The sequence below is a fragment of the Aethalodelphis obliquidens genome, unplaced genomic scaffold (genome assembly GCF_003676395.1).
Source record: "Aethalodelphis obliquidens isolate GAN/ISIS:26980383/991018 unplaced genomic scaffold, ASM367639v1 scaffold3, whole genome shotgun sequence".
In the NCBI taxonomy this organism is placed as follows: domain Eukaryota; kingdom Metazoa; phylum Chordata; class Mammalia; order Artiodactyla; family Delphinidae; genus Aethalodelphis; species Aethalodelphis obliquidens.
Window position 1 is genome coordinate 21,017,473 of NW_020837947.1, and position 12,476 is coordinate 21,029,948.

At 35.4% G+C, this 12,476-nt stretch overlaps 2 protein-coding genes across 4 annotated transcripts in view; one reads left to right on the forward strand and one right to left on the reverse strand.

The window, feature by feature from the left end:
* Nucleotides 1-12,476, forward strand: part of FUCA2 (alpha-L-fucosidase 2) — a 60,583-nt gene that overhangs the window by 43,719 nt on the left and 4,388 nt on the right. The window lies entirely within an intron of this gene.
* PEX3 (peroxisomal biogenesis factor 3) overlaps nt 1-12,476 on the reverse strand; it is a 36,545-nt gene that overhangs the window by 17,822 nt on the left and 6,247 nt on the right. For both annotated transcript variants that reach the window (XM_027084760.1, XM_027084771.1), the window contains exons 2-3: nt 10,327-10,458; nt 5,655-5,736 (exon numbers count right to left, since the gene is read on the reverse strand). In XM_027084760.1, coding sequence (XP_026940561.1) covers nt 5,655-5,736; nt 10,327-10,458 — 214 coding nt within the window. The remainder of the gene's footprint in view (nt 1-5,654; nt 5,737-10,326; nt 10,459-12,476) is intronic.

Sequence of the window (12,476 nt, forward strand, 5' to 3'; positions counted from 1 at the left end):
TCTGACATAAAAAGCTGTTCTGGGTTCATCTTGTTCAATTCTTGCTGCAAACCTGAAATCATCCATTTCTCTGAGAGTCCTGGTTCCTAGTAGTGGAAAATGGTAGTCTGAGACTTAATCCTTTGATTAAGGATGTTCATTGCTACTGGGTAGGTCATTATTTCTAAGCCTTTTCAGTAGACTAAGCTAGTAAGTATCAATATATGTATGTATTTATTTATTTATATGAACATATATTCAAAGAGATAAAATACATCATGAATTCATATTGATACTTCTAATTCAAAATTAGGACCACTGGGTTTTTTAACAATCTCATTGTTCTTACATCTGTATTTCTTTTTGCTCACACTAGAAATCAGTGAAACTAACATAATTACTAATTTGCTTCATCCCTCACTCTATGGACAACAGTCTCAGAATAGCAATAGCAACAGTGAAAAGAGTTTAAGTTTTTTTTTTTCAATTCTGTATGCTCTAAGAGTATATATCCCACTAAAAACACACAGCCAAATTTCTATTTTTTTAATTAATTAATTAATTAATTTATGGCTGTGTTGGGTCTTTCTGTGCGAAGGCTTTCTCTAGTTGCGGCAAGTGGGGGCCACTCCTCATCGCGGTGCGCAGGCCTCTCACTATGGAGGCGTCTCTCGTTGCGGAGCACAGGCTCCAGACGCGCAGGCTCAGTAATTGTGGCTCACGGGGCTAGCTGCTCCGCAGCATGTGGGATCTTCCCAGACCAGGGCTCGAACCCGTGTCCCCTGCATTGGCAGGCAGATTCTCAACCACTGCGCCACCAGGGAAGCCCTCAAATTTCTATTTTAAAGTCACTTGGCATAGCTTCTTTTTTTGTGATTACAACACCAACTAGATACGCATTTGGGTTAATTTCATTTATTTTACTATTACTTTTTAAACATTGCTTTTTAAACACCAAACATAGTTTTATAAATATGTAAAATATTTATATGGTTCCAAACTCAAATTTATATAACACAGTATATTCAAAGAAGTCCATTCCTACCCACCTTTATTCTTTTTCTTCTTCATAGGTAACTATTAAAAAAATATACTTTAACTTCCCATTGTTTTCCTTTATATAGGCAAATATGTATATATATTCATATCTGCCCCCTTAGATAAATGGTGGCATTCTATACACATTTTCCTTTATCTTTTAAAAAAATATAACAATATATCCTGGGGATCATTCCATAATAGTATAGAGATAGTAGCCATCGTTGTTTTTTTTTTTTTTTAAAAACCATGGCATAGTACTCCACTCACTGTGTGTGTATACTATGTGGATGAAGTTCAGGGCTTTTCAAATCACCTTTGTGGTAGGACCAGGTATTTTTCTTATTTCTAATCTGTCACAGATGAACAGTTTGGTAAAATAAAATAAAAATGAATTACTAGAAAAGTCAAATTAAAAAACCACAAAGATACAAAAAATACAATCCCATATTCTTTATAATTATATCAGACAATGAGTTACCATTACAATTGTGGGATATTACTAGCTTCTTATCTTTCTTTGGCACTGGAGAGACTGTAGAGCTTCAGGTGTCCCTTTCCTAGATGGCACAAGTGTGGTAGATATATGGAGAAAATCCTACCAGGCCCTGATGCAACCTTACGCTACTGTTCAGGCCTTGTGGCAGAACACCATATTTTAGTCCCATATTAAACTGGGAATCAACCACAATTCAAGGGTTAGGTATTTTAATGCAAGTAAATCACTTCTTTTGAATGTTATCTAAGATAAATTTCAAAGTGATTCTTATAGAAATTCTAAATGAAACAAGATAAGAAAACAGTGGTTCCAAAATTTTAACACAGGAAGTGCTCAACAGCAGCAGGCTGTGGAAGGGCAAACTAGGGTGTCTGTCTGGAAACTGTACTTACTGGGCATGATTTTGGTGGGACAGGACCGAATTATAGCCATGCAGGACATTTCTTCATGTTGACATTCACCACTATCAGACTTAAAAGTAGATTTAATTGAGTTATGAGACCTAATGTACAGCACGGTGAATACAGTTGATAATAATGCTTTCGTATACTTGAAATTTCCTGAGAATAGATGTTAAGTGTTCTCACCACACACCAAAAAAATGGTAACTACATGAGGTGATGGATATGTTAATTAGCTTGACTGTGGTAATCACTTTTAATATATACATTTACAAAAAATGAAAAAAAAAATTCACCTTATCTGTTTTAAAGATTCTGATTCCAGACCAATGTAGAACAGAGGAAAGTACTTTCTAGGCCAAGATTCCTTTCAAATGATTTGTCTGATGGAAACCAACTTCAAGTTAAATACAATCAGACTCTTTAATATTACCAAAATATGTTTAAGAATTAAACTAATCCTTTCAAAGTGTTCTACCTGTCTTGTGATGAAGGATGTTTAAGATCCTTTGCCATTGAAACTACACTGCCATTATCAATCATCAATAAGAATGCCAAATATTAAAGGCAGTGTTGTTTATTTGCTACTATAAAACTGATAAAATAAGACTATCAAACCTTTCATTTATTTCTGATTAGTTATTATCACAATTAGTTCAAGGAGAAAATTAACTTGCTTGACAGGCTTATATGAGGCCGGAGTTGATTGAAAACCAATACAAAAGCAGTCATAAGATTGGAGGCCTTACTTTAATCACACTTTGTAAGGGCTCAAGCGTCTCTTTATGCAAATACTTCTCAAATGGACATTCTCCCCTCCCCCAGCCCCCAAACTGCAAATAGTAATTTCAAATCAAAAGAAAGGAAAGAAAAAATAACACAGAGATGTTTAAAGAGGAAACAGGCAATGAGGAGAACTGTTGTGCATCTTACCCTTCCAAGAATTTAAAAAATTATCCTGTGTTATAAAGAGAAGAGGGCTCACGCCTTTTCTTTAAAGCTATCCAGGATTACCCATCATTAATCCCTTTGCTCTCTAGCCTCCCACATTTTCTCCCACATTTTGCTTTTACTTTTTACCACAGACTAACCATAGTATGTCTTGAATTATGACAATTTATTTCATCTAATTCCTCCTTTGGATGACAAAGTCTTAGAGAGAAAGAGACCTTATCTTAATTATCTTAAATCCTCCAAAACACAGGGAATGTAGGGCCTTACGGGAAACAGGGTTACCAAGAAAGAATCCCACTTATGTTTAATGTGTGTGTTTCTGTGTTGCTTTTATAAAAGTGTATTCACTTATTTCATTTGTCTTGCCTTCTCAGTAAGACTGAAACTTAAGGCAATTAAAATTTATTTTTCTATATGTTTCTTCTTTATATAATCACATGAACTAATTTATAAACCAAACCTTACATCCATAAGTAGTAGTAAAAGTGTGTCAGCCTCTAAGAATCATGAAACTAAGGAAAAAATTCTTATCACTAGCATTATACTTTAATCAGATTAAAAAACCTGATCAGTTGGTTGAATGAGGGAATATCTAGGTTATGCCTTTTTTAAAGTAGTTTTCTTTAGGGACTGTCATCATGTTGTTGAAGTGCAGAGTTGTAACTTTGCGTGGATTATGGACAGTCAATAATATGTATTTAAAAGCTACACTATTGCAAAACGGGTGTATTATCCAGGTACTCATATATTTTTCTTTTACTGTTACTTGATTTTTATTTATTTTTTTAAAATCTATTTTTATTGTTGGCTGCGTTGGGTCTTAGCTGCAGCATGTGGAATCTTTTGTTGCAGTGCGTGGGCTCTTTGTTGTGGCGTGTGTGTGGGCTTTCTCTCTAGTTGTGGCGCGCAGTCTCAGTAGTTGTGGTGTGCAGGCTCAGTAGTTGCGACGCGCAGGCTTAGTTGCCCCATGGCGTGTGGGATCTTAGCTCGCTGACCAGGGATTGAACCTGCATCCCCTGTGTTGGAAGACGGATTCTTAACCACTGGACCACCAGGGAAGTCCCTGTTACTTGATTTTTAAACTTTGTTTTAGCCACTTAAAAACTGTTACGACACAATTTGCTTCAAATCCATTCCAAGCTGTATATTTGTTTTCTAATAAAAAAATTACAATTTATACCCCCATCCAAAAAAAGTACACAAACCAACTGTATATAAATTCACTGTTATTTTGGGAGGTATTGTCTGACCACAGAAAATGTCTTCAAAGAAATTTTCCAGCTTGCTGCGTAACCTGCCTGAGCACTAAATTCCTATCTGCAAAATGGAGTTAATAATATCTGCCTCAGAAGCAACCTAAGTGTCCATAGACAGATGAATGGATAAAGGAGATGTGGCACATATATACAATGGAATATTACTCAGCCATAAAAAGAAACGAAATTGGGTCATTTGTAGTGAGGTGGATGGACCTAGAGTCTGTCATACAGAGTGAAGTCAGTCAGAAAGAGAAAAACAAATACTGTATGCTAACACATATATATGGAATTTAAAGAAAAAAATGGTTATGAAGAACATAGGGGCAGGACAGGAATAAAGATGCAGATGCAGAGAATGGACTTGAGGACACGGGGAGGAGGAAGGGTAAGCTGGGACGAAGTGAGAGAGTGGCATGGACATATATACACTACCAAATGTAAAATAGATAGCTAGTGGGAAGCTGCCGCATAGCACAGGGAGATCGGCTCGGTGCTTTGTGACCACCTAGAGGGGTGGGATAGGGAGGGTGGGAGGGAGACGCAAGAGGGAGGAGATATGGGGATATATGTATATGTATAGCTGATTCACTTTGTTATAAAGCAGAAACTAACACACCATTGTAAAGCAATTATACTCCAATAAAGATGTCAAAAAAAGTCTGCCTCACAAGGATACTGTGGAAATTAAATGGGAGTAATGTATCTAGCACTGGGCCTGGCACAAAGAGACACCCCAGAAAGAGCACTTTCTTTCCCCTGACTACTGGAGGATGATTACAAGGAAAATGAATATCTTTCGATAAGGCCACAATGATTAAAATATATTTAGTGAAACCATTCCCCTCCACCCCCCTTCTTGTTCATTAAAAGAAGCCATTTCCTTCTGGAAGTCTTCTCAAACTAACACAGCATCACACTAAATTACAATACTCCAATACACACTACTCTCCACATACAAGGTCCTATGTATGAAAGTGCTTTGTACACAGTACACTGTCATGGTAAGATAAATTATCATTATCATATGTTCATGTTATATTTGTACTTCATTTTGTTAATGATATAAAATGTCAGTTCATATGCTTTAGTTATTTAAAATGTATGTTCACATGCTTTAGCTAGTACACTGTAAACTCTTTAAGAATATTAAAGAGTTAATATTTAATATTTAACATTACTGTCGCTTCACAACATCTGGTTCAGGAACACATTCCCTAAGTACTCCGTAATTAAATTTCTGAAAAAGTGTCAGAGTGACAGAAGATCTCTTCATATGAAAACCAGAATACATACAAATACTGTCACCCTAAATACTTTGCACACCAAGGTAGAACATAAATAAATGGACAAAATATTAATTAAATGATATCGTAAGTAAATATTTTTTTCTAAATGAGCTTATTTATTATAAGCTCTAAATAGAAAGAAAAATAAGAAAACAAAGACTTTTGAAAAGTATTTCAGTTACATTCTATAAATTTTCAGTGCAATGTATACATGAGAATGGCTGTAACTTGCATTTACCTGTTTTTTAGCAGAGCTGTAAGGCTCTCAGAATTGAGTTGCTGCATTAAGGCCTCTCTCAGTGTTGGAAGCATGGACAGCACTATAATACAAACAGAAAATTAAAAAGGTCACAAGTGATAGGACTGCCTTCACTGAGAAATGCACATTGTTTTAGGCTATATGACAGGACTAGCAACTATCAAGGGTTGGTAAGGAAGGTCAGGGCTTTCAAATTATTATTAAGAATAAAAACCAGTTACATACTAATAAATCATTTATCTGCTCATGTGAAGCAAAATTATGCATATACATGTGATGATCATAGTGATGCAAACAAGTACACGTAGAAGAAAGAATGGGAAGAATTATTACCAAATGTTAACAGTGTTGGTCTTTGGGCTACAGACTATGGATAATTCTTTTTTTTTTTCCAGATCTTTTACAATAAATGTTTATTTCTGATTCAATAAAATGATCTTTTGTCTTTAGCTATACTTCTTGCTTCACATTTTATTTCTAATTTTAGAAAACATTTATTTCTTAACTACTACAAAGCAACAGGCATTTGTTACGACCTAGACAAAAGTGCATCAGGCTAGGGATTAAGAGCTGCCGAGTTGTAGTTTTGGTTTTGACAATGGCTATTGTTCGAATACCAACATGAAGATACAATAAGATATAATACTCTATGGAAAAAAAGACTGCATGTAATTTACGGGAGTTATTTATTTATGGCTCTATGCATGGTATAAGAAATGTTGGTGAAATGTACATACATAAATTTAAAAACTACTAAAGAAGTAGTGACAACAAAATGAAAAAATATCAAGAGATTACAAATGCCATATTCTAAAAGGTAAAACTTTAGTGTATGATTTTTACTTCTTGACAAGGCAAGATATTAATGACAAGATCCATGTTATTTTTTTTCAATAGAAAATTCAGCTTTTAACCTACTCTAAACATTTATTTCAGTGCTGCATTGTGTAGCTTCAGCACATTTCCTCAAGATACATGATTAAATCACCTAAGTTGTTTAGACCACTAACTAAAGTAGCAGCTCAGTCAATGTAAAACGTGGTTTCTCTTTTAGTGTCCGTGGTATGTATATCTAGCCTAAACACGGTATTTTATCTTACCAAGAAAAAGCAACACTAGAGTCCTAAATTCAGAAAAAGTAGTAGGGAACTTTAAAGATTATGTGGTATGACAACATGATTTAAGAGGAATCTCTTCAATACTTCTCCTGAGAGATAAGAGCTTCTGACTTTCCACTTCAGCATACTCAATCAAAGACAAGGCTATTCTTCTCTTCTAGCCATCTGTACTAACACTGAACAAATATGTTTCTGTATTGAGTTGAATACAGCTTTCATGTCTTGCTTTAGCCACCTGGTCTCCATGATAAACACCCCCAGTCCAACCACAAATCACAGGACAACCCTTCACCAGCCTTGAATCTGTGTGACCCTGAGCAAATTATTTAACTTCTCTGTGCCTCAGTTTCCTCATCTGTAAACTGGGGATGACAGTGGATCTACCTTACAAGACTGTTGTAAGGATTAAGGATAAAAGGCATTAGAACAGTGCTTCTTTACACATGGAAATGCTCAGCAAGTGTTAGCTCTTTTTATTATTATCCTTACTTGGCTTCTTCCGACACATGCCAGTTTGTATCTTCTTAACATGTGACAGGCAGAAATGGACCTCTGCTCTGACTACCACAGAGCATGTTATAACTACCTTTGAGCTGAACCACAGACTTTATTACTTCAGTCTAAGATTAGATTAGTATTTCCAGAAGTCACATCATACTCTGATTCATAACAAGCTTATGTTCAACTAGAATTCCCAATCTTTCCTCATACCTCCTGTTTTTAAGCAAGCTTGGATAATTCTGTATCAGTACAATTGACTTTTAATGCAGAACAATTCTTTTATCCCAGTCTAGCACTTAAACGGGACTAGACTATTTTGCATCCCCAAACTTCATTTGTGGTGTCAGTTATGCATCCAAGCGTTGTGTCATGTGTAAATTTAATAAGCACTTCTCCCAAATCTTTAGTAAAATCATGAAGATGGTAGAGACAATGGGCAGGGCACAGAAGCATTCCATTAGATACTATCTTTCAAGTTGGGGCCAACTTCTTGGGTTAAAAAACTGATTATATTTACCTAAAAGTACTAAATTTTTCTAGTATGTCCATTACATCTTATTCAAAAGAATAGAAATTTAATTATATGATTTGTAACCCCATTATCAATACATATCAGAAAGCTAATCTGGAAATCTTTTCAGTGAACCTATACTTTGGCTCTTAGTGGGCACCATATTTTAGTTCTAACTGCCTGTATCAGCTGTGCATTCATCTGAGGGGTGTGATGGTCATGGAAATGTGCCGCTCGTATCTTCTGCTGGGAGGAGCATAATTAGCTGTCAGCTCCTGCTGCCACCCCTCTGGATCTACACCGCTCTCAGCCAATGACAGTGCTTGGTGGGGATACTAAAGCAGGCCGATCCTGAGGGACTCCTCTACCAGGGAACTTAGGCTCGAGGACTCCCGACTGGCCTGCCAAAACTTTCTTAAAACCGTGCTGTACTCAGAGACTCTTCTTACCTAACCTTCCTTCCTCTGCCCATTCTATTCACAACTATCAGACCTGTATGGTGGTCTAAAGGCTTTCCTTGCTTACTTCTCCTCCCTCCTCTTTATTCTGCATGGGTGTTCCCCCCAGTCAGTCTCCTGCACATCTAATCCCATCTTAGCTGTGCTTCCCAGAGCACCTAAACTGACACAAGGGTCCATGTCAAACTAAGATGTATTTTGAGATCCCAGAAGTCAGCATTTTTCATTTTTTGAAAATTTGAGTAATAACTGGAAATGAACTGTTCTTAAACTAGTGGTTAACAGTGGGGAGAGGGAAGGGGCAGGGGCAGTACAGGGGTAGGAAAAAAAAAGGATTATTTTGGGATTATATGAAATCATGTATGTGAAACTTTTGAAAACTGTAAAGCACTAAATAATTTTTCATTCAATTAAACAAAAAGAAAAGAAAAAAAAGAAATGGACTGCTCTTATTCTTTAAAAATTCATTAAAATGTCCTTGGTAGTACCACTACATTGAATGCTAAATATTGATTTAAAGAATTGTGTAATTTTTAAAAAATTATGTTACTGAGTATTTATTATGTACCAAGCACTTTATATGAATTACTGCATTCTCATAAAACATTTATGAAGTGGGTTTTATGATGATCATTTTATAGAGGAAAGAACTAGATTTAGATTTGCCCAAAGACACACAGATATTACAAGGCAAAACTAGGAACGGAACCAGATCTGCCTCACCCTTGAGCCTGTGCTCTTACTTACTGTACCTTATCTGAGTTGCCATTTTACACAGCATTTATGATTAATTTTTGCTTTATAGATTGAAGTATTATTATTTCAAACATTAAAAATCATGGGACTTCCCTGGCAGTCCAGTGGTTAAGACTCTGCGCTCCCAATGCAGGGGGCACGTGTTCAATCCCAGGTAGGGGAACTAAGATCCCGCATGCCGCATGGCACAGACAAAAAAAAAAAAAAAAAAAAAATCATACTCCAGCTGAAATGCAATGTGTCTCTTAACCTTCTTAATCCCAGCCTCTTTATCAAATGAGACTGAACTAAAAACAAAGTTCTTCCAACCTTGAAAAAATATTCTACTTTTAAAATTGAACAAAGAGAACCCACCTTTATAAATTTTTTTCTAAATTAATTGTTCTTGAAAGAAATGGTAGAAAAGCATTAAGCTTCAAACAATAACAAAGAAAAACAAGTTTGACATGGATTTGAGAACTCATTCTTCAAGGAGTTATGCCAATTATAACGTAACACCTTGTTTTCTTCAAATATGGGCAGCTGATTTTGTTACAGCATCTTCCCAGTAGGTTTCTAGCTCTGGAGATTAAATTATTACCACTGATTAACACTGAGTGTATACTATTGTGTTAGACTTACAGGTCTCTAGGTGCCTTGTTAATGTAAGAAATTCTTTACTATGACATACATGGCCCAATGGCATCAGGCCCACTCCTGCAGCCCTGTCTCCTATCACTCTTCTTCCATTGCTCATGCTACTCTAACTACACAGCCTTTTTCGCTATTTCTCAAATATGCCAAGCTTGTTCCCACCACAAGCATTTTGTATGGCTCCCTCCATTGTATCATTTAATTTCTCCTCAAAATGTCACTTCCTTAAAGAGGTCTGACTCCTGGTTGCCCCACCTTAAAGAGCACCCCACCCCTCACACAGCTCATTCTCTTGTAAGCAGTCATCACTGCCTAAAGTCATTTATCTGTTGTTTATCAGCTTCTTCTCTCACTAGTGAATAAACTCTGAAGGTCAGGTTTTTGTTTTTTCACAAAATTGACCAAATTGTTCACCTTCTGTTTCCCCAGTGCTGAGTACTGTTGAGTATTTGCTGAATGAATAAATAAAATGAATGAACAAGCATCTATGTTGCATATTAATTTACATTGATTTTCCAAATCCACATTAAACGATGTATTTCAGTTAAATCATGTAAATACTTGCTAGATTTAGCATTTTTGCCTTTTCCTCTAACTTTGGTCCTGGAGGTATGCAAATTAATATAAATCATCAAGCAACTTTATACATGTATAAATAGTTCTCTTTGTCTTACCTGTCATATTGCAAGTCCTCTGGTTACTTTCAAAATGATATTGTCGTCGTGCTTGGGCAATGTATTCTGCAGCCTCCCTTTCTTGTATTTCTCTGATTTTCTTCTGTCCATATTTCCCCAGGATATATATTCCTAAAATTATTTTTTAAAACAAGTTAGTATATCAATGCAGTTAATTAGAGTATTAAAAATTCTAAACAGTATTTTTAACCCACTTTATCCAAATATGAGGCTTATATTAGTGAAAAGCTAAAAATTACAACTTTTAAGAACCTAAATTAAAGAACTGTATAAGAATTGCAACCTGAAGAGAAGGAAAAGGAGACTGGCATTTTAAAAGCCAATGATAGATGGGTACATAAAGACTAGGTCTAAAGAAACAGAAAGGAATTAAATCTACAAAGTAAGGCCAAGCCTTTAATAGTGAACTGGAGATATTCTAAATGTCCAGCAAAAGGGAACTGTTTAAATACATTATGGTCTAGCCATACAATGGACTCTTACGTAGCTATTAAAAACTACATTGCTAAATAGTTAATGACTTAAGGAAACATCCATGTTATAGTGTTAGAGGATAAAATAAGATCCTAGAAGTTTTGCTTTTTAATGTAAATAAACATATATGACAACAGATGGATTTTAATTTCTTACATATATTAAACAATGATCATTGCTAAATAGTGGGATAGCAGGTGATTTTTTTCCTTCTTCTTGCTTCTCTATGGTTTACACATTTTCTTCAACCAAAATATAATACTTTTTAAAAATATAAGAAAAAATTTAAAAGGAAGAATTAAAGGAAGGTAGGTTGTCAAGCAGACATCTAAAACTAGAAACTTAAGTGAAAAAGGGAAGGTGAAAAGGGTACAAAAATTCCTAAATTATGACACTATGATATAAAAATATAGGTGGGGTCTTACAGCCTGTAATTTACTTTAACACATTTCAGTATAGACAGTATAATATAAAATGTGCACATTTTGGTCATACCTTATAGGCATTCAGTTGTCCTGACTGGGAATGTTAACACTCCAGCGTGGTTAGTTAGCATTTGATCAAAAGCCATAGTTCAAGGTTTAAGCATTTCAACTAACCTAGCAAAATGAATATCAGAAATGGCTTTTCACAGATTAAATGACTGGTGTTTAAGATACTGGGTTAGCTGAAACATTTTAGTAATATTCATTTGAACAAGAATATACGAGAAAGTCCTTAACCCTTAGGAATGGCTTAGTCTCGGATCCTCAGCTGCTAGTTCGAAGGATTCTTAGTCAAGAGGGTTAACCACATGGCCAGCAGAATCCTACATCTAGAATACTGTTGCATTTGCTTTGGGTAAATCGTTTATGCATGGTGCTGTTGTAGCACAAAGAAAGGACAATGGGATTTCAATGAGCTTATAGAACAAGTTATGATACTGTTTTATCTATCCTTGATAATAGATGTTTTAATGTGAGCCAGAATTTGTTTCATGATAACCTGGCAACAAGGCTGTAGGAGAATAACTAATCCTCACCTACCTCCAACTGTCTGTAGCCTCCAATATAACAAGAAAGAACATAAGAATTGTACATGACCGAAATAACTGGATTTGGTCTGTTTGTCACAGGTGGGAAGGAGGAAGCCCACTAAGAACTGCAAAGCAAACACGTATCCTGAATTATTTTCACTAGTGTAAGCAATACAGATGAACTGATAACATGTTATATGTCTTAAAAAGACATTGAAAGAGTATGTGCTACAAATAATTAGAAATAAAGTGTGACTGCTGTTAGGTCTAGATGCAAAAAATGTATTACAATCTCCTTAAAGAATAAATAAAAATTCATATAAATGTCTTCAGAGCTACCTTTCTTGTAATTCATCCTCAATAAACTGAAGACAGCGCCATAATACTAACAGAATGAAGCAACTGACTTACGTTTCACGAAGTAACCCTTTGACAGGCAACTCTTAGATAATAACTACTTCTCAATGAATTGCTTCTATTTTATTTGCACAACAGATGGCTAAAAGTTATGTGTAAAATGATTATTATTTCTCAAATAATAATAATAGCGTAAAATGAAATGCTGCAATGACACCCCTTGTATAGTTAAGAATTTTCTGGAATAATAGTAAATTTGATTGGTCTATGTGTTTTCCTGGGG